We start from the raw sequence: 23,110 nt of genomic DNA on the forward strand, positions 1-23,110 counted from the left end.
CTTATGGGGGGGTGCAGAGGTCATGCACTCATGCAGCCATGCAGAGGCCAAGCACTCCCGCTCGGTGATGGAGTAATTTCTCTCGGCAGGTGACAGCAGACGACTGGCGTAAGCTATCATGCACTCGGTACCATTCTGCTGTTGGGTGAGAACAGCGCCGATGCCGTGGCCGTGGCTTAAAATGGGCGTAGTACAGGTTTGCAGCGGCACACCTCACCCCACCGCACTACACCATACTGTGCACTGGTACATATGGACTCTGCCCAGCTAGGAAAAGAAAACCGTCTGAAGGCCGCACGAATGGCAGCAAAAGACGCCAGGGGGACAGAGTGCACTGCCCAGCTAGAAGAAGAATAAATTGAATTCTGAGCTCTTACATGCCAAAACCACAACTTAATTATGAGGCCCGTCGTAGCGGGGGACTCCAAATTAATTTTGACCACCACCGGATCTTTAACGTGCCTCTAATGCACGGGACACGAGCGTTTTTGCATTTCGCCTCCATTGAAATGCGGCCGCCGCAGCCGAGATTTCATTTGTAACTTGTTAGGGCAGTAACTAGCGTATGTAATGCAGTCCTGTACAAAGGGCTGAGGGCCAGAGACCACATTTCTTAAAGTTTTGACTGGTTGCCCGGGGGATCTCGTTTTGTTCTCTCAACTTGCCCAGATGTTCTCAAGTGGCCGGCTAACAGCTCTGGCTCAAGGTCACTTGAAGGTCACTGACAATGGGAGCTAAAAGCATTTTATGCTTAAAACAAGGGAAAAAAGCAGCTGTGCTGAATCCGGTTGCAATGGCGTTACGACCCTGTTGATACGATCACTTTGAAGGGGCCATGCAGCTTCCTGGCAACTCATTTCCACACTGTTCAGTACAAAGATTTCATTTCTTTGTCACCGGAAAGGCAATGCATAGACATGCATAAGCTAGGAAAAGCAAGTAAGTAGAAGCGAAGTAACAGCCGAGCCAAAGAACTCATTACTCATTAGGCTTACTCATTAGTAGACAATTCTCAGAATTTCTGTAGCATCTCCTCTCTTTCTTTAGCGGTAACGGCTGTCTTTTCAAAGTTTGGCATGGGTTTGCACATTCTAAAGTGCATGGCGAGATTTATAGAAACAGCTACCTGCTGGAACATGTATAAGGGTTCTCTAAGCCTATCGTTGAGACAACGTCCCATTTTCCCCACGGATTTCTTGGAACATGAAAGTGAGAGTTGTATATCACATTGCATTGACAATCTACAAACTTTACCGCATGTTTCACGCTACATGTCTCCTTCGTGCACTCCTCATTTAAATTTACTTCCTTGCACAAGCTTTTGAGCTTCATCGGTGCAGAGAAGAGGACTGTGATGTCACGCCTTTCAGCGACCATTTTTAGGTGATGTGACAAGTTGTGCATGTAAAGCGAAATGATCGGTCTCTTAGTTCTATTTCTGCTCTTCTTATTCTACGGTTTTTCTGGCCTTTGATTTGCAGTAGAATCTGTTTGGCAATTTGCACTACCATGTAATCAAGGTAGCCGCCTTTCCTAATTTTAACTATCTGTCTATTTAGACTTTCAGCGATTGCATGGTGTCAGGATTTCTTAATTGCCTGCTCGATGCATAATTCGGAAATTGCTCTCTTTATAACATTCGAGTGGCCCGAGTCGCAATGTAAGATTCTTTTTTCTCCTCTTGCTAGGACCAACATGTGTTATCACATTCAAGACTTAATTTTAGATCCAGCAATTGTATCTTTGACGCTTCTTGTTCATACATGAATTCAAGGCCTTTACGTGCCTCTTGGAAAATTTTCAGCACGTGGTGGTAGCTGGTAGTTGGTAGTTAAGCCAGTTGGTAGTTCGCGCTTCTTGGTGTCAGTTTGCACCTTCGTTCCCATTCAGTGTCGATCTAGTCCCCATAAGCATGTACTGTACATAGTGCAATAACAATGAAAGTTCCCATATTGAACCTTTGATTATTTTTCAAATGCAATGCAAATAATCTTCTTACTTTATTACCAGTGACGGAATCTCAGCCGGATGTTGCCAAACTCTATGATGTGATAAGTAGAGGATGCAGGAATGTTGAAGTGATGTTGCTCCCTGTCTTTTCACTTCTGGTACTAATATCCAGCACACAAAACTGCAGGTCATGGTAAGACCTGCGCGTTTGCAACTTCTGAGGTGCTATCTACCAATCCTAGTTTACCTTAATACATTCCTCTTCAATGTCCCTTTAACAATTAGCAGGGGTGGCAATGCCCAAAGTCATTTTGGAGCAGATGAAATTTCGTTCTAGAGCAGATTGGAGCAGACAAATTCTGATTTTGGAACAGTCTGTAGCATATATATATATATATATATATATATTATTATTGGAGCAGTCTGGAGGATGCAAATTTTAATTTAGAGCAGTATTATAATGAAGTGGGGTAACGGTCACAAATTCTTGCATTCTGCAGCATTAAAGAAGTGTTGAGAAGCAGCCTAAAGTCATTTTTCATAGTAATATTGTTTTAGGCACTGGTGGGGTGACTGGAAGTGTCTTGCAACAGAAGTTGTGAAGGAGCTGGAATTGGTTGAAAACCACAACCACAGTAGTTTATTACAAGATATTTTTAAGTAATGTGACAATGACAACTTGCTCAAACGAAGATTCTGCAACTTAGTGACTAAGCATTTCCATTCTCTAGACTCATTAGAAGCACCCTGACATCTGAAGCTCACATTTTGTGATTGGATGTAAGCCCCCTCAATAAGCTAAACGGAGTGAAAGTTCTCTCTTGACCACTCTTTTTCCAAACCTCCTTACCACTTGCACCTTCCCTCGCCACTTGCCTTCTCAGTTAGCACTTACAAAAAATAATTAAATTATGGGGTTTTACGTGCCAAAACCACTTTCTGATTATGAGGCACACCGTAGTGGAGGACTCCGAAATTTCGACCACCTGGGGTTCTTTAACGTGCACCTAAATCTAAGTACATGGGTGCTTTCGCATTTCGCCCCCATCGAAATGCGACCGCCGTGGCCAGGATTCGATTCCGCGACCTCGTGCTCAGCAGCCCAACACCATAGCCACTGAGCAACCACGGCAGGTAGTTTGCACTTTTTGACCGCAGCGATCACGCACACACAGCAATACAGTTAAACCTCGATATAACGAAGTCGGTAAAATCGGAAATTTGCTTTGTCATACTGAAACTTCGTTGTATTGAAATTTGACCTTTTATGCAAATAAGTACAGTTGCCAATAGATTTTTCTTACACTGAAAGGGGCCGCAGAATTTCCCAAATTATCGGCCCATCGAGGAAAGCAAATTGGAATGAGAAAACAAGTAATTTTGATAAATTTGGGAGTCGGTGACGAAGGATACGGCTTTCATGCCACGTACGCTGAGGACATCTTCACATCGGCGGTGAGAATTAAGCGAAGCCGGCCACGCTAACGCGTGCACTCCGCTTTCGCGGCTTATAGCGTTGCCTGCACTGGGACGACGTTATCAGGAAAAGTAGCAGCAACGGGGAGCAAATGCTTCGTCTGCCTCTCACTCCAATAGGTCACCGAAGCTTGAGATTACGCAACCTCCAATACTAAATGCGCGGGAAGACGGCTTACATAGTGCCACATCGTCTCAGCACGCTCACTCTTCTCACACATGGCACATTACCTCTAAAGCAGGGTGTGCAGCTGCATATGCACTCAACAGCGCTTACAGCCAAGAGCAGCTACGGCTGAGACACGTGCCAACTTACTCCCTCCAACTGTGCCTCTGCACACGAGCACTTGATCATGTTACTGCAGGTTCTTTCGATTCGCCTGCACCACTGTGAACCAATTCACGGCAGTTCACGAGAAGTTCAGAAATAGTGCAGCTCAATTTCTACGGTGCAGGCATAGTGCGACACTCAAAATGAATGCTGCGGTGCAGGCATTATGTTATGTTCGACTAATGTGCACGGACTGCGTATGTTTGAGAGGTCCTGCACTGCAGGTATGACCGGCTACTGGGACGTAAATACACACTACACTTGCGTAGACACATAAGACATGCGTAAGTGGGGTTTTAAACGTGCTTCCTCCCATGCACTGCATCATCTGCGTCGCTGCTGCTTCGCACCTGTACGCCTGCACCAAGTTGGCATGGACAGTGGAGCGGGTACAGCAAAATCATAAACCATCCCTGCACCCTTTCTGCACCTTTTTGAAACGAACAGCTGTTAATTTCGAAAGGTGCAGAAATGCTAAGCTCAGAATAAAGGTGCAGAATTACTCAGCTCGAAATACTAAACGATCCCTGCGACCACTGCTCCAAAGCATTAAGTTTCAGGAGCGCAATTAGCACTGCACAGAAGTTACTGTGTTTGGCAAGAAGGCTACTTCCACTTTGTACTTTGACGGCGCATGATTTGAGAGGTGCATTTGCAAGCAGCCGCTTGTAATTCAATCATTTGACCATCTGCTCCGCGGAAGTTTCCATTTATTGTCTCGGCATTCCTTTGTGCAGCAGTAAAATTTCGTTATATTGAAATCGCATAGAAACACACTTTGTTATAAGGAGGTTCTAAATACATGGTGTTCTATGGACAAGAGGTTATGAAAAGTTAGATACATTGTTATATCAAGAATTTAGTTATATTTAAGTTCGTTCTATCGAGGTTTAACTGTATTAGGATTCGCAATCGTAGGGCTGTGCACTTTGATCAAGCGTAGCTGTCATAGCGCCAGCGTGACTAAAAAACCAATGACCAAGAAAAAATTCAGCGGTAAGTTCATGGTAAATGCGAGAGAAATGCATAAGCATTACGTCGAACTTCTTTGAGGTCCTGGATCTAAGATTTAAACCACTTTCACAATATCGCAGTGTTGTTCAGGAGCTGACTCAGCACAGATCCTGCCTCTACGAGGAGTGAAGTGCAATTGACGGTGGTCTGGAGCAGACTGAGGCGACGGCACTTCAGCGCCACAACCCTTTCCCTCTCTTAAGCCCCCATTCACTGCTGTGATGCTCTATCTCCTTCCTTCCCAGCTTTGGCTGGCTTCTAGATCACCTACACTTGTCAAAGCTCTCTCATCCCCTCTCTATCTCTACCATGTGACTGGCTTCCCACACTTCAAACAAATATACTTTTTTCCACTTCCAGCACAGCCAGCAGTGTGCGTATGTTTGTGCAATTTTTCGTGGAAAAGGCGCCAGCACAACCACATAACTCCTCCTCACCTGCCCTCCCTCACCGGCTCGGGTGGCAATACTGAAGAATGTTGTTACCTTTAGTTTTATTCACGTACCCTTAATTAGGTGCAGCTGTTCGCGGCATCTAGCAGTCATAATACAAGAGTTACCTTTACACGTGCTCTGACACCAAAGACACAACACCCTACACCTCGCTGGCAATCTTTTGCGGATACTTGCCAAAGCCAAAGGTGACAAAGCTGTTCTGGCGCAGCTTCGCGCACTTATGGTTATTTTTATTTTCTGCTTTTGTCCGCAATCGCTGCAGTAATCCCATCCCCAAATTAGGCGTAAAAGTAGAATAAAAGCAAACAAACACAGGTGGATCATTGAGGAGGACAAACAAACATAGCACTCACTTGTAGGCTGTTACAACAACATTGCGGAAAGGTTCCTGGTCATAGCTTTGGGTCTCACAGCCGAAGAACTCTGCAAGCTCGTGCACTGCTCTGCGCTGCTCTCGGTTCATAGATGGGAAGCAATGGCTGCGGAACTTTTGCTTGGACTGATTACAAAGAAAAGAAAGAAAAAATTACAAGCAACAATTAATATCTTTTCTATGCTGGGTCATTTCATGCCAACTGTCCCAACCATGGCGCTCAGGAAAAACAATTTCTCTAAAAAAATTAGGAAATGAAACACGTATATAAGCATTACTTGAACAGCATTTCCCAAAAATATTTTGAACGGAAACAATTTTTGTCCACGTGAGGGCCATTTGAATTTCACGAAATTATGGAAAACCAAGTGCGAAGAACACATTCATCAAAAATCGACCATATTGCGCATATATTCAAAATTTTTGGTTTTACGTTGCCTGAACATTGTTCTTTCATTATAAAACAGTTTCACAAAATAACTTCATGTTTTTTACTCCATACAACCGAGGTGAAAATGCACAAATTCTGTCGATATTGTAAAATGTTGCACAAGAAACGGTCAGGGGAGAAAACCTGGAATTACTTTTATAGAACTTTCACTAACAGGTTCTATGTTCTGAAATTTTATTTTCACTTATGTGACGCTCCCGCACTCTAAAATAAAAGCCTGAATTTGGTAAAAACGCTATTTTGGCCTATGTTTAGACGTTATTAACACGCTATGGTGGTCATGCCCCTAGCCACATGTCCTTCATCGTTACCAACTTCTTGGCCCGGAGCAACACCCCTGTGGTCCCCCGTCCCCCTTACAGTCCCGACTTGGCTCTGCGCGACTTTTTTTGGCTTGGCCTGGAGCAACAATATGCTGCCAGCTCTTGTCCTAAGCAGATTACGATGACACTGACTTAGGCCCTATACAAGATGGTGACCTACCCGGTCCTTATGCAATGACAAGAACAGAGGTGTGACATTCATGTCATGTGCACTTTGGCGACACACAATATGTCATAGTCATGCTGTGTACACTAGTGCTACACTGCACAGCGCACTGTCATGAGCCAGTGCAAGATTGTGGGGATGCGCGACTCTCACGCGTCCCCTGATCTCTTGTTTTCCCGCATGGCTCGCGTGGCCTGGCGCCCGCGGCGGTCGGAGCGGTTGAGGCGCAGTACGAGAGATGGCGCGAGTGTTGCGCTGCTAACGCCGCCGACAGGCGGGGTTACTTGAGCGCCGAAAGAGAAGGCGCTCCCTCTTTGGTTCGGGACAGCAAGCTGTGCGGATGTGCCGTGCCGCGCGTGCGCCGATCCACGCTTCTGCGAGACCGTCTCGCGTGGCCACCTTCGAACGCGCCACCGTTCACGTGACTGTACGCGCGAATGACCAGGCGTTGGGATCCAGCATGGGGCGAACATATTCGCTCGCTATCCGGTCACGGTGAGTCGGACTTCTAGATTTGTCGCGCGCCCATCGGCATGTTTTGGGGATAGCAACTCGGCTAGCAGGCATTGATCTATGAAAGGTGCAATAAATGCCCTTGTGATTGTTTGCACTACTGTGTTGTCGTTCCTTTGTCCCAAGAGCATGGGAGGAGAACCCCACAAAATATGCATCCAATTTAACAAAACTTGTTGCTGAGCTAGCTGGTTCATGACTTTTAAAAAAAACTGTTACGACACTAACCGCCGTATTCAGAAATGCATCTTAACTTGAAGCTCATGCTTGACTTGATATAAATGACGCCTTGTGCGAACGCGCCCAAGACGATCATCGCGTTTCTTTTGGTGTGTTCATGAAAGGTGTCATTTAAATCAAGTCAAGCATGGGCTTCAAGTTAAGACGCATTTCTGAATACGGGGGTAAGCAGACAAGGACGAAGTGAGACACAAACGACACATGGTGCCCGTATGTGTTGTTTGTGTCTCACTTCATCCTCATGTGCTTAGCGCCGTAACCTTTGTTTTTATGCACCCAAATTGATGAGACATTCCATTACATGGCATATAGAGAAAAAGGTACCGGTAAAGCAAATGCACAAGTGAAGAGGGCCAGAAGCATGGGTCTTGTCTGACTTCTCTGTGCTGCTGCCAGATTATCAGTTAGTTAAAAGCCACAGATCTCTGCACAGGCACACACTTGTTTGCAATAGCAGATGTTACCTGTCGTGCCATTTGAACCAGCTGTGTAAGTGTTTGGTGCACTGAGAGCATAAACGATGGATTCTTGCGGGCCTCATCTTTCAGGAACTCGGAGTAGCATGGAGGACCCACTCGATTTGACACATCTGCATTCTGTATCTGCAGGGCATTCGCAAGCCGTCGATTTCGCTCCAACACAGCACACTCTTCATCACACTCCAGTCTGGGTTAAAAAGAAAAGAAAGAAAAGAATGTTTGCTTAAATTTAATCGCTAGTCTGCCGCACTGATCTCAAGCTTAACAACAAGCAAACTCATGGCAGGCAACCAGCACCTATGCGACACACTGAAAAAGACACAGACTGCGCTTTTTCAGGGTTGTTTGTGACATGGTTGCACTGATTGCCCACCACAGATTTGCTATTCCAATTTGCCCAAATCAATGCCACGCAATGAAATTAGCATTTGATTCTCAGAATGGTACATCTAAATATCACGTATCTACACAAATTTTGTGAAAATTTCACTTTCAGTGGTTGTATTCACTATGTTCACCTTTTCAAAACAAACTGATAGCTTTGCAGTACACTTTGCAGATTGCAGATATTGAGAACAAGGAAACTCTTATAGTAAACAAGAAAATAATGGAAACAGGCTATTTCAATGCACAACCACCTTACTTCTTCATAAGAGCTGTCACATGTGTAGCCTTAGTCAAAAAGAAACAAAGCCACTGGCTATAAGAGTGTTGTTGAGCACCAGCTGCATCATGTTGCACCTGTAGATCTCCTATGGCCAGAAAGCCTTGGAGCGTAAGCATAACAGTTTGCCTCTCTGTCCAGAGCTTTCAAGTTATACAAGTGCAAGAGGTGACTGTACAGATTTCCTGGAGCAAACAGCCATCAGGTGTGTGCTGACTTCATTTCTTTTGATGAACGCTCTACAGGCACATATTTTCCGTAAAAAACTTAGGCCTCATATGAAAACAACGTATCGCAGAACACTTCAATAATTATTTTCAGTGTTTTTTCAAATTTCGATGATGGTATAAACCTTAACAGCATGTCATGTAACTCGACCTCTGATACTGTTTCGCAACTGGGTGTAGTGTCGATGTTGCTGAACCACAAAGCTCAATCACCTCCAGGACAAGACAACATACCGAACGCTTTTCTGCGCAGGTATGCTGAAGTGTTAGCCCCTTTTCTTGTTGTTACCTTCCGTTCCTCGTTATCTTCGGCTGATCTTCCTACAGACTGGCTATCGGCACGTGCCGTTCCCATACCGAAAAAAGGTGACAAAACCCTAGTGACTAGTTATCGTCCGATGTCATTAACTTCATCATGTTGCAAGTTAATCGAACATATTATAGCTAATGAGATAACCAAATTCCTAAGTGACAACAACGTACTGTCTTCTCATCAGCATGGTTTCCGGAAGGGTTTCTCTACTGTAACACAATTAACCACAATTATTCACAACTCTGCAAGTGCTCTTGACAAGTCAAGCCAAACTGACATTATTTTTAGACTTTAGGAAATCGTTTGACCTTGTTTCTCACAATAAACTTATAGGAAAACTACAGTCGATAGACCTTCCAGCCTATATTATTAACTGGGTGGCGGCTTATCTGTCTAATCGCAAGTAGTTTGTTTCAATTGATAATTACTCTTCTAACGAACTTTCAGTAACTTCTGGAGTACCTCAAGGTAGCGTGCTAGGACCTTTACTATTTATAAAATACATAAATGACATCACTAACGAAATTTCTCATCCTGTTCAAGTTAGACTATTTGCTGACAATTGTGTGTTGTTTAACGAGGTTACTTGCCACGAAGATCAATTAATGCTTAAGTCTGACCTTCAAAACATTCTTTCCTGGTGCAATCGGTGGGGTATGGAATTGAACAGAGTTTACATGTCCATAACAAAAAATAAATAAATAAATAAAATGTCCTTTGTCTATAACCTCGACTCTGAACCGCTAACCAAAGTCAGCCAATACAAATATCTTGGAATCACAATAACCAGTGACCTCAGCTGGAATAGCCACATTTCTAACGTATGTAACTCGTCTTTCAGGAAGCTTTGTCTCCTCAGGCACAAACTAAAGCAAGCTCCCTCTGGTACTAGATTACTGGCTTACACTTCACTCATCCGACCAAAACTAGAATATGCATGCATTGTGTGGGATCCCTATACGAAAATTAACATTAACGCTTTAGAGATGGTCCAACGTAAAGCTGTCAGGTTTATTTTTTCTAAATATAGACTGAGTGACTCTCCTACTAGCCTAATGAATCAACATAATATTCAAATGCTACAGCTACGCAGGAAAATACAACGACTGGAATTTCTTTTCTTGCTTAAAAAGAACTGTTTGTACCTCCACCCGCAGGCTTATGTTAAACCACTTACAGCGCGTCGAACACGGCATTGTCACGCTGATTCTTTAACACCTTATAACACCCGAACTAACCTCTTTAAGTTTTTCTTCTGCAGAGTGCGGGGTGCCAGTTAAATAAACGTTTTCCTTGAGTTTTCCTAATTCATATTATACGCAGATGAAACTTTTTTTTTTCCATTTTGCGTCCCAAAAATTTCACCTCGTACTATATGCGGGTTCTTATTATACGCAAGTTCTTACGGTATTTGCTCGCTATCCAGTCGCGGTGAGTAGGACTTCCTTGATTTGTCACGTGCCCATTGGCATGTTTTGTGGATAGCAACTTGGCATTAGTCTATAAAAGATGCAATAAATGCCTTTGTGACTGTTTGCACTACTGTGTTGTCGTTCCTTTGTCCCACAAGCACGGGTGAGAATCCCAAATACTTCACTTCAGCAGTAATATACTGCGAGGAGAGAGTGGCGGCGTAAGCAGAACGAAAGCTTCAGGTGAAGCAAGGCAAGGCGCAGGTCTGGGAGGCAGCGTGCCGTGTACTGTAGTTGTCAGAAGGACCAGGCAGTGCGTGTGTGGCAGCAAGAGAGGAAAAAAAATTTAACTATGGGGTCTTACATGCCAAAACCACAATCTAATTATGAGGCACGCTGTAGTGGTGGACTCTGGAAATTTGGACCACCTGGGGTTCTTTAACCTGCACCTAAATCTAAGTACACGAGTGTTCTCGCATTTCGCCTCCATTGAATGCGGCTGCCGTTGCTGGGATTCAATCCCGCGAGGGCAACAGAGGAAGGAAGACGCAGGTGGTGCACAGTGTGTGTGTGTGTGTGGTGCGGTGAGCGCAGATGGACAGCATGTGGAAAGCATGGGGGAAGAGTTGCGGAGTGCAGTAATAAAGTTAATATTTGCAACAAACGTGTCGGCCTGTTGTCATTCGTAGGGATACAGTCACCATCAAAAGCTTATGGGGCGCAGAATCTGAGAAAAGCTGAAAATTTTTCAGTCTCAGCATAGCATCTGGAATTAGCATTTGCTACTTTTACTAGTGCATGCGACTAACTGGCTGCAAAAAAAAAAAAAAAACTGGGCAGAAATTTGTTTTTTCTTGCAGAACTCACATCCTGCAAACTTTTGACATTAACTGCACATGTGTGAGGAGACAGGAAAAAGCAAACATTAAGTGAGGCAAACCTTTATGAGAGGTTTACCGTATTTACTCGAATCTAACGCGCACCTTCTTTCTGAGAAAATGGGTCCGAAAACTGCCTGCGTGATACGATTAGATACAGTTCCAAAGCTGTGTTCGCGGCACTGGCAACAGCCTACTGTCAGAGCCATGACACACACCGTCATCGCCAATGTTGTGAAGGTTGCCGTCGATTCATTTTGTGCTCAATGACCTCGAGCAGTATTTTTGGCCAATAACCTTTGGACGTGTTATCCCTCTCACGAGATTTAGCGTGACTTGGCACTGGATGCATCAGCGTAATTGGCCCCAGCATTACTGGCGTTGTGCCAAGCTCACAATCTGCACACAGTGCCGGCAATGCTTTCAGACGCATACTTCGACAAGTCCGATGCAGAGTCTCGCGAAATTGATAGTAATACAGTCAACGTCCGATTTTTCGGACTGCCTAACGGCCGCGAAAATTTCCGCAAAGTCGGGCAGTCCGAAAAAATGAATACATGCCTTTTACTGCCCCCAAGAGATCAAATCGCCACAGGAGCGTCCGAAATAGCTCTAAATGACTGCCAGTACATGTATTAGGCGTATTGATGCTCGTACTGTGATAGGAGACGGTGGTTGAACGCGTGTATAATTAAGGGAAAGGTACCGTGTCCCGTGACAACTGCCCCTTCCCACTTTTGATATGCTTCACCGCCTAACATTTCTGTAATGAGGCGAAGCTGGCTTTCGGAAACTGGCCTTTTGCAACGAGTCGTGCTTTCCGAGCTTCGACGCCACTCGCGAGGATTACAAAGGCGGAGTCCGCGCGATTGCTAACAGTGGCGAATTGTTTCAATGAAAAACACCGCACCGAACAGCAGGAAGCTTCGTAGCGAACGTCGAAGTAGTTACGCTTAACGTTGCTGCGATGGTGGCTATGACTGCTAGCGAATCTGCGTGCGAGAGCGCTGGCTAGAAGTGGCGAGATAATCCATATGGCGGCGGTGGCGACTTCGATTAATGCCGTTTCGGATATGTGGTCTTGGCAAAAAGTCCGGAAAATCGGACGGCGAAGGTTGTTTGCGTCGGAAATTTCAGACGTTCTTATATATGCGGTGCCACAAATGCGTCCGAATTATAGGGCATGTACGAAAAATTGGGCTTCCGGAAGAGAGGTTGTTGACTGCAGCTTTAAATGTGATCCCTCGAGGATACCGCCCCTATGTGCTGAGTATCTGTGGCCAATGAAGCACAAATGGTGACCACACCGCTTTAATTACAAAAGCTCATTCAAAACAAAACAATCCCGTCCGTGAAGGCAAATTTTGCATGTCTCATTTTTGCGATTGTGAACATGGGGGGGCATGCTATATTTTTCTTTTATAAATCAGTGACATATTACATTGAGGTGCACATTTATTTTCCTACTTTAAGCCCGTGAAAGTTGGCCGCACATTAGGCCTGGGGCCACATTAGAATCGGGTAAATATGGTAGCAGTTCTTTTTATTGTACTTCATGTTCTTTTCTCTCTCTCTCTCCCGTCTTCTTGAAAATGGGCAGAACTGCACTTGGAGAGTGAAAGCACTATCACTACTGGGTATGGAGCACCCTGATAAAATGCTATTGACCCTTCTTATGAATAACACATTCTACCACAGCAAGCAGAGGTACATACCTGGAAGGCCTGCTTCGAGCCATGTTGACCATGTGAGTGATGTCGACACTCTCTCCAAGCTGGATGTCCTGAATCTTGGAGGCTAGTAGGGATGCGGACAGCTGGTGGAAGCTCGGCTGCTGAGCCTCTGAGCTGCCACAAGGAAGCTTTCCCGATCGTCGACCGCATTCACACGAGATACTCACCTGTGCACGTGAATGCAATGGCACTTTGCTGTACACTGGCACTTTGCTTTGTTGTCTCAATTTAAAAGTTGCACAGGCATTCCTTGGTACTGCACTTTTTTTTATATTCTCTACAGTGTGATTTTCTAACCTAACCTAGGCTATAACAAGAAGGAATACTCAGTGTTCACTAAGCAAGCATTGGTGCAATGCTGCACTGTCACTGACAGAAGTGGCGTCTTGGGTGGCGGGAAAATTGGAAAGATGCTACCTTCTCTATGCTGTTGCACTCAAGAGATAGTACTGAACTGTACTAAATAACCCTGGGGCAAAATTGATGAAATGTCTGCAACAATACAGTAAACTCTCACTTGTACGAACGTCGGTTTATCGAATATTTCAGAACAACGAACTTTTTAAAAATCCCCGGCAGTTTTTTCATAGATTATATGCAAAAATGTTTCACTTAAATGAATTTCGGAAGAGTGAATATTTCAGTTTAACGAACTCGCTCAGAGGACCAAGGCTTATTTTTACGATCAGTTCAACGAAGTTTTGCGCCCTGCACTGCAGGCACGACCGATGCCCGCCCTCATCAAACCGCCGCTCCACAGCGGCAATGTAACGTCGCTGGCGCTACAGCGCCCCTAGGGCAAAGCGGCAGCGCGGAGAACGAACGGCAACGAGGCATAGGCTCCGAGATTGCCCGCACAAAATGAGCAAGCATGTAATCTCGGAGGCCATGAACAAAGTAACATTGCTGGCGCTTACAACGCCGCCAGAGCAAAGCGGCGATCTGTCACATCACAAACCACGTGGTGTGTGTTTTTTTCTGACTGGCTAGTCGTGGCGTGGTCGTCCCGTCTCTTTCTTTCCAGTCTCGTCGGTTCCGTGTGAGCACACAAACGACCCACGTGGTGTGTTTTTCATCGGCTCCGTTCAGCCTTCCAGTTTTAAGTAACAACGGCAATTGACTTTTTGGACAGTTTTGTTACTTCCTGTGCTTTAAAAGTACAAGTGCAGAAGAAGATGACAGAGTTTTTTTCTAAGTGAGAAAGGCAGCATTATAACTGTTATGAACCTTGTACTTGTTATGTACAAATTCAATTTCACACATTTCTAACACTATGCATGCCATGTCTCTTGCTCCATGAATTGCACTTCAAACTTTTGACTCTGTATGCCATGTCTTATGTTGGTCTAGTGAATATTCAGTTTAGCGAACTTTCAGTTAAGTGAACTATTTCTTTTGGTCCCTTGAAGTTCACTCAAGTGAGAGTTCACTGTACTACCCATCAACGAGACGAGAGTTTGTTAATTTATTTCAAGAACTACGTACTTACATACAAGTGAAAAAACAAGTATACAGACACTTAAGATGGAAAACATTGTTTTAGTGTGCCATAAGCCTGATTAAACAGACTGCAAGGATCCTTTTCTAACTACCACACTTTACAGTTTTGAAAGTGCTTTGGTTTATGGGCTAAAAACAACAGCTCAAGCCCTGCTCAGCTATGAGATTGTGTATCTTGGGCACAGTTCGATGCATATGGCTGTTTTCTCATTTCTCACAATGTGTATGCATGAAAGCTACCTGATGGTGCATACTTTCTGAACAAACATTGAACTGCTAGTGTCTGCTTCCCAGCAATATTGATGCTGTGTGCCATCTTTCAAACATGTAACATCTTTAAACAACTTTCAGCCCATCTAGTAGTTAAAAATACTTGAAAGATCTTGCTGAGAAATTCAATTTTCTTTAGAGATGGATATTTCACACAAAAAACTGAGAAGCATACATTCATACAAGCTTCAGTGATAAAGGTATGCAGTCAGTATTGGTGAAGCAGCAACCATGGCACTGTTGCTACACTACATACTCACTACATACAAAGTGACGACTAATTCAAGTCACTGATCCAAGCAAAGTCTCACCAATGTCTTGCAAGTTGAAGTGGATGGGCACGGTGCACCTGGATGGCAAGGCTCACCACAGGGGTGGCCGCACGATGGCCGCGGTGTCATGCATGGCTGGGTACACACTTGTGCAGAACCCTGAAAGCGACACTCGCCCTCATGGCAAGTCTGCTGGCACTGGTGCTGGCCACAGGGCAAGTCACGCAGACATGGCCGCCCACAAGACAGGCCTTCCAGAAAACAGGGCACAGCCCGGCGTTTCTGCAAAAAAGCCATAGCAAAAGTGACAGAAAGCAAGCGTTTGATGGATGTGCTGTTAGGCTTGTGGAAGTCAGTGCATCACTAATTTCTGAAATTAGTGCAAATGCTTCAAGGAGCATGGGACAAATGCTAGATGGCAACAATATTTATATGCACAAAGCCATGCACATGTGAGTTGTCATTGCATATGCACAGACACTGAGCACATGTATCTCTAATGTGAGATCTGCATGTGCATCTGCAACATGCATCTGCAGCTCTAATCAGGTACTTGATTTACTGTTAAGAGGAAGCTTCAGCTAGGGCATTCCTATATAAACATATGGGAACAGAGAAATTGTTTTCCTCGGCAACAACTGAACCAAACTGATGAGGTGTGTTGCACTTAAAAAGTAAAAGCTAAAATCTAAGGGACTGCTGGAACAAAACGTTGATTTAGACCTGCTATTTTTAATAAAAATTGTTGAAAACTTCAAATTTCCAGAAAACGAAACTGCAGTCGAACCCGACTATACTGAACTCGTTTACATCGAATTGTCCTACATATCGAACAATTTCTGGACACGGTATAGTTACAATCAGTATATATATAGCAAAAATTACGCTTACATCGAACAAAAATAGCAGCAACTCCCGATATATCAAACGTCAAGCGGCGGGAAAGTGCCCTCAGAAGTTGGCTTTCCCTCACGGCGGCGAATAAACCCGGCGGCGCGGCTCCATCCAACCGCTCTCCCTACCATGACCGCGCTGCCTCGGACGAGCCGTCGACACTCCCCTGCAAAAAATGATCCTGGCCCGCCCACAGTGCTTGCTCAGACAGCCAATCAGAGGCTCTTGTGCCCTCGTTATGCATGATGGCGAAAGTGCGAGTTGTCTCGCTGCTTTTCTGGTTCGTTGTGTGTGCGCCTTGTGGGCCTTCTCCCGCAGTGTTGCCGTGAGGAAGCAGCAGAATTCGCCTTTCGTCGTGAAGCTCAAAATCACAAATCGGGTCGAACGCGGTGAGAAGTCGGATGTCCCCGCAGCATGCAAGGTTCTGATGAGCACTCTCAGCATGATCTTGAAGAATAAGGGGAAGATTAGGGTTAAAGCGGTCAAATTCATGACCCGGTGCCCGTGGCGCCCGTCACGTAAGCACAGCTATGTACGAGTGGTTCATCCGAAATTGCTTCAGCCGTGCCGGCTTCTGCGTGCTTGGTGATGACTGTAAATTCTGATGAATGCGACGAAGCCGTCGGCGGTATTGTCAAAGTTTGGAGCGAGCTGTCAGAATGTCCGGAAGCTGTTGAGGAATCAACCGTTGACGAGTTTGTGAGTGCAAATGATGGTGTCCCCACCACGGGAGAGCCCGAAAACGAAGACTACATTGCCAACATTGTACCGAGCACAAGTGAAAGTGGGCACAATGAGGAAAGCAACGACGGCCCTTTGCCCACATTCCCCGAGGTGATTGGTGTGCCCGCACTAGTACGGTGCTTCTGCATGAATGCGGAAGGTTGCGGCCTCAGCTGCTCTGACAGGCAGTGAAATTGCCCAAGCAGAAGAAAATGCAGGCCTATTTCATTCGAAACTAAGCTAGTTTCATCAATAAAGTGATTTTATAAATGGTATGTGCTTTTATAACATCCAATTATTTAGCAGGCTTATATCGAATTATGCTCTAAATCGAACTGATAGTAGTTTTTTTTTTTGCGAGTTCGACATAGCCGGGTTCTACTGTATTAGGAAATTGGTTAAGGTTAATTGGCCATCTTTAGACTAAACTGTATGATAAACGACGCCGTCGTCTGCAAAGAAGCTGCATTCTTCAACTTCTTCTGCAACTCTTCAATGAAAACAACATTACAATTGTGTAAACTGCATCTAATCATACATCTAAAGCAGACAAAAACAATGCATTAAGCACGGTTCTCAAGTACACCAATAGTAATATGTGAGTAGGGCTTTTGTAATACCCTTGGAAACAATGTAACCAATTCACGTAAGATATAAATTGATATACCAAATTTGCCTGCTTCAGATGCTCTAATGGATGCTGTTTACAGAACTGTGATATGTTTTTTATGCAGAAGTACAAATTGGTAAACTTCGGGCTTCTATTTTTTTTAAGCTTATCAATTTTTTAACATTCTTGTAAAATATTTCAGGCCCTAAATCAAAACCGAATGTCCACGTGTCTTTGTTTAACTTCATACCGTAGCAAGAGAGATTGTACTTCTGTTTAATCTGCTTGTTGACACGTCATGCAGTTGTGCGTGCAGAGAGTGAAACTAGTATGTCATTTTCTACTGCAATCCAGTATGCGATCATGCTCTGTGATCCTCTCACGCCTGCCTCATTACTCGTGATTGTGGCACTAATCAGGTGTTTTCGTACAGACCATGCAAAATTGTCAGCAGCGCAAAACTTGACAAACGCAACAGCTCGTGTGTGAAACTGTCACCAGAAGTGCGTCACTCAGCAAAAACAAGAGCGAGACAGAGAGAAAAAGAAAAAAGACGGGGCCCAAGACATATTTATCATGTGATCCTCTGGCTCCAGTATGGGAGAGTGCAGGGAAGGAATTTCGCTTGCAGAGGCTAGACATGGCAAATGGAGAGAGGGTGTCTACATTGGTGGTGACGCTCGCCTCATGAAATCATGGGTTTGTGCCACTTCAAATATTTCTATCTCTGCTATTAATTAACTACAATTTGAAAAATTGTTGCACTAGAATACTCCTTAGAGGGCACCATAACAACTTCCAGTGTATAGCCAAAATTTGCTGTGGCCTGGTGAGGTGCCCTTTAAGCCCTGCTAAGACGGGAAAAGTAGTGTGGAGGCATGGCAGGGAATTGTCTGCTCTCCATCTTACTTCCCTCACTTCACGCATGGAAAAAATAATGGAGAGGTTAGTACTACATAGACACACAGTCCAATTTATGATCTCTTGTATGTGCTAATTGGACACTAAGCACATTTCAACTCGAGGTGCACTACTTTACCTTCGAAAAGACAGCACTGAGAAAACGACCACTGCATAACTAAAAGCAATCTTCGCAGTTTGGCCTTTCAAAGGCATTCAAAAATGTAACGTATGATGTTATGCTACAAGAAATAGCCCCCATTAGGTAGTCTATAACTATGCACACGACTTCTGCTGCATTTGAACACACTAAACACGCCTTGAGGACAATAGTGCATCCCCCCAATTATGCCTACTTAAAGAAAAATCCCTCAGGGATTGGCAATCTCCCTGACACTATCTGATCTCACAAAGTGCCTTGGGTGTCTGCACCCATAGGGCTGCCTTGTGGCCACCTGGAGAACACAGTGATACCTCGATCTCACATACACTTCTTTCAGCAAAATATTTGTACTAATCCAAAGTCTATCTTTAATTTGATTAGCATTCTTTGGGACCTTCACTAGATTGCAATCGGTCAGTCTGTTTGTCTGTCAGACCGTGTCAACCCCTTTCACTCCAACTTGGGTCACTGGGTAGCCTATGGCCTAATGAATAGAGCATCGGTACCGATGGAATCGGGTTCGAGGCCAAACATTCGACCAAATTGGGTGACTGGATATGTGACAATGGATATGTGCTGCTCTTCAATGAACGTCTTTCACCCCAACTTGGGTCACTAGGCATGTGCCACTTGGAATAGCCACTCTTCAATGAACCTCTTTGATGCCAACTTGGGGCACTGGGTATATGCCTCTAGTAGTGCCGCCGTTTTTACCGTCCTTCAGGTGCACTTGCGTGCACTTCTGCACTAAGCTCGGGCTCCCTGCGCCGCGTGCCCTCCAACATAAATCCATTGGCTTCTGTTAGCTGGCCTGATCTTTCACCTACCCACCAACCTAGGCCCCGACACGTCCTTATATTTTACAACCACATTTTGGTCCTTAGAGAGCCACTCTTCAATGAACCTCTTTGATGCCAACTTAGGTCTTTGGATATGTTCCACTGGGTATGAGCTACTCTTCAGTAACAAAAAATTAATCCTTAAACATTTCTTCAATGATGGGTGGAATTGAACGAGCATTATATATGTTCAGACAGTGTTGTCTCAATATATGTGCCATGCATGAACTTCATGGCAGCACCATTAAATGGTGCAGTACGTCCCAAGGGCAGCGTGAGGGAGGAGCCCAACTGCGGTACACACCTCATACATGATGCATTTAGGCGGTGGCAATACAGTGTGTCGCTACATTGCTTCAATGATAATTGAATTAACATCGATAGTCATCCTGAGATGCTCTGTGACGAAATTTTCTTTTCATTAGTATTAAGGTCAGTTGTTTCCAAATGGGGATTACCCTGTAGATTATATTTCAGAACCCTTTTGCCAGTTTCTCCTAAAAAAGTGGGCCCCATATTTGTTCTTTCCAATATGTTCTTCATGCCTTTCATAGGTCTCAAGGTTATCCTTGTTCAAAAGAATGTTTTCATCACCACCCTCACGCTCTGCACATCTATTAGCTCCTTTCTTTTCACTGCTAAGGGTGGTTGTTCTTTCCAGTGGTCGCAGAAGTATGCAAATAATGTTATGTGCAGTTAAGAGATAACTTCAGATTTATTTCTGGCCACGATAGACCTTGTGTGATGTTAATTTCCATTTGGTTAACTCAAAAACATTCGGCAACACTCATCTGGTGCATCTGGTGCAATGTGTTTAGCATTGTATCAACATAGTGACACATTGTATTGCTACTGTTGACATGAATTATGTATGAGGTGTGTGCTGCAGCTGGATTCCTCTTTCGGATCTTTTTTGTCAGTGAAGAGCAGTGTGTACACAATGCCTGAGGCGACTTCAAAGAGGTTCATTGAAAAGTGGCACATGTCAAGTCATACATACCCAGTTACCCAAGTTGTCATGGAAGAGATTTATTGAAGAGTGGCACATACCCAATGATTCAAGTTGCTGTCAGAGATTCAGTGAAGAGTAGCACATCACCAGCGGCGCATAACCAGTGGCTTTACACATTACAGCGTTTGGGCAGTCTCGTAAACACTCTTTTTCCTATCGGATGGCATGCTTGATATTAAAGTGTATAGTATCAAATTCAAGAGAAAGAAATTCTTTTTTCAACGATGCTAGTCCCAAACAAGTTATTTCAAAGGAATTTGAAAATTAAGTACCTAAACAAAATTTTGTAGAATAAAAGAAAAAGTTACATAAGAACACCACGACTGCTTTCCAGAGAAATACCTTTAAAAATCTCACAACATACATATTCAAAGCAAAGGGCATGTGCAATATTTCAGCAAATATAGTAAAACCTTCTTAATTCGGATTTCACGGGACCGAAAAAAAATGTCCGAATTAACCGAATGTCGAATTATCAAGGGTATCAAGAAAACAATAAGCAAATGCATACTACGTGTCAACATGCTTTTATTTGCTGAATGAATCAGCAAATCCTGTTTCTATTTTGCACAAAAGCAGTGCAGAAGCCGCAATTCTCATCTCGTGACTGATCAGCGCTCACAGCAGCGAAAGCCTCGTGACTTCCTTCACAGCACAGCCGCGGCACGCGTCTTCATCTGAGACACTTTTAACTACTGCGCGCACATGCCAATTAATTTTTCGCCAGTGTCACCAGGTCGCCGCCCATCACGATGTAGACGGTGCTCTTATCCTCAACAGCTTTACACTGAGTCAAAATGAAACTACTGTTTGCTGCAACTGCTGCGGACGAAACCGCAGTCGCTATTGATGTGATCATATATGGCAACTGCTATGCAGTCGTAAAGGCATGCGGCCAAGGCGGTGCTATGTGCGGCGGCAAATGACGCATTCTGGTGTTGATGTCATTCACATATGATTTCCAGTGATGACTATGGCGATGCAAACTCCACCACTTCGTTTTGGTGGACGCTAACACCGTTTTTGCTCTTTCGCGTTGCACATTTGCAGCGCTATTGTGTCACTTTCCTATGCAAAAAATTTTTCTAGCTATAAAAGAAAACTAAGAGTAGTGACTAGACCTAGCACTATGCCAAGGTTGACTTCTGGCCATCTTTCTGCATGAAACTTGACTTCCTGCGCAAACCGAAGTTGTCTTCCACGTAAGTGCTGCTCCCAAAGTCATAAAGCTTGCGCACAGGTGCATTAGAATCTAAAGAAATGTGACATTTATGTGCACGAGTGGCATGAGCCGCCGCCACCATCTTGCAAACTACAAGCGCTCAACTTGCTGACAACACCCCTTTGCAGAGGCACTTTAAGAATCCGCACGCCCCCAGAAAAAGAAAACCTAAAGCCGAAACTGACTAAATACAGTTAAACCTCAATATAACGAACTTGAATATAACGAAATTTTCACGATAACCAAGTATCTAACCCTTTGAGGGTCACTGACATAAATATACGGCGGCGTGAACAAGTCCGAAAATGGTCAATGCCGTATATTTACGGCGCCGTCTGTACATTTAGAAAGCGTGCCCATTACCTAAATTTTTCTTTTCTGTCATGTGCTGCCACTATGTGGGCATACAGGGAATTTTTTTCGCGTGCCTCCCTTTCTCGGTTTTCGTTGCATGGTTTGTTTTAGCGCAAGTTGGCTCCCGCGCGTCTATATAGTACCGCCCACGCATTGGCGCGCGCGTGAGCAGGTGGCGGTTCGGGTTTTGTTCTCGCGGGCGGTTTCGGCTTCTTGCACTTGCAAAACTGGTGACTATCTCCTTACTAATCGCTCAAAGGGCGACTGCCTCTTTCTTGCTCGTTCAGTGCTCACAGGGGTGCGCATAGGAAGGATGCCGTTGTGCATGCGTTTCCGATGATTTTTTTTTTTTTTTAACACTGGCGAAAACTAATTGCCTCTGGTTGGCGATAAGATGAAGATTAGCAGAAGTTTGCCACACGTTTTGCTTTTTTGATGGGCACACAACCACACAGTTTTCTTGAGTGTGCACACCTACGCAGTTCAATTACGCTATGGATGTACATATTAGATATTAGTGTAAGAGCAGGAAGATTTGAGTCTTGCGAAATATTCTCGTGTGCACATTTTCAAGGCCTTCAACTATGTGTATAAAAATGCATCAAATTTTCAATTCTTATAAGTTTACTTCCTTCTTTATTGTTGTTATTCACGAATGACGAGTACATATATACCAACGCAAAATATTTTTTTCTCACTTTACGGTCACCCTAGAAAAATTGCGGTGAATTTTTTTCGAAATAAGTCCCTAAGAAGAATTGAAATCTGCAATAAAAAAAATCGACCCTGAGCGGTCACATACGTAAAAAAAAATCAACCCTCAAAGGGTTCACGTTTTATAACCTCTTGTCCATAGAACACCATGTATTTAGAACCTCAGTATAACGAATTGTGTTTGTATGCGATTTCAATATAGTGAAATCTCGCTTCCGCCGTAAAGGAATGCCGAGACAATAAATGTAAACATCCGTGGACATAGATGGTCAAATGATTTAATTGCAAGTGGCTGCCTGCAAATGCACCTCTCAAATCGTGTGTGGCGCAACAAGAGCGACGACCACTGAAGTGAAGCCGCATCGTGTTCTGTATAAAGTCCAAGTGTGAGAAGATCCTATCGGGCCCCACACACTTGTGCTTTAGGTGCAAGTGAAAGTGTGCGAGGTTGAGAAAGACGGTGGCTTCACAAGTGCTGCCTTCTCGCATGAGCACAGGGAAAAAGGGGGAGGGAAGCTTGCTCGCGGTAACGTGATCAAGCGCACGGAGTGTACAGAGTGGGGGTAAGTTGACATGCGTCTTGATTTGTCTTGATTTCTGGTGTGCGTATCTGCCATGGCTGCGCATGGCTGTAAGCGC

General features: G+C 44.3%; 1 protein-coding gene across 1 annotated transcript in view; it reads right to left on the minus strand.

Moving 5' to 3' along the window:
• Nucleotides 1-23,110, minus strand: part of stc (nuclear transcription factor, X-box binding stc) — a 41,568-nt gene that overhangs the window by 1,030 nt on the left and 17,428 nt on the right. The window contains exons 8-11 of the mRNA XM_050189647.3: nt 15,080-15,322; nt 12,981-13,165; nt 7,757-7,958; nt 5,580-5,725 (exon numbers count right to left, since the gene is read on the minus strand). Of these exons, the coding sequence (XP_050045604.2) occupies nt 5,580-5,725; nt 7,757-7,958; nt 12,981-13,165; nt 15,080-15,322 (776 nt within the window). The remainder of the gene's footprint in view (nt 1-5,579; nt 5,726-7,756; nt 7,959-12,980; nt 13,166-15,079; nt 15,323-23,110) is intronic.

This window comes from Dermacentor andersoni, chromosome 2 (genome assembly GCF_023375885.2).
Source record: "Dermacentor andersoni chromosome 2, qqDerAnde1_hic_scaffold, whole genome shotgun sequence".
Taxonomy (NCBI): Eukaryota; Metazoa; Arthropoda; class Arachnida; order Ixodida; family Ixodidae; genus Dermacentor; species Dermacentor andersoni.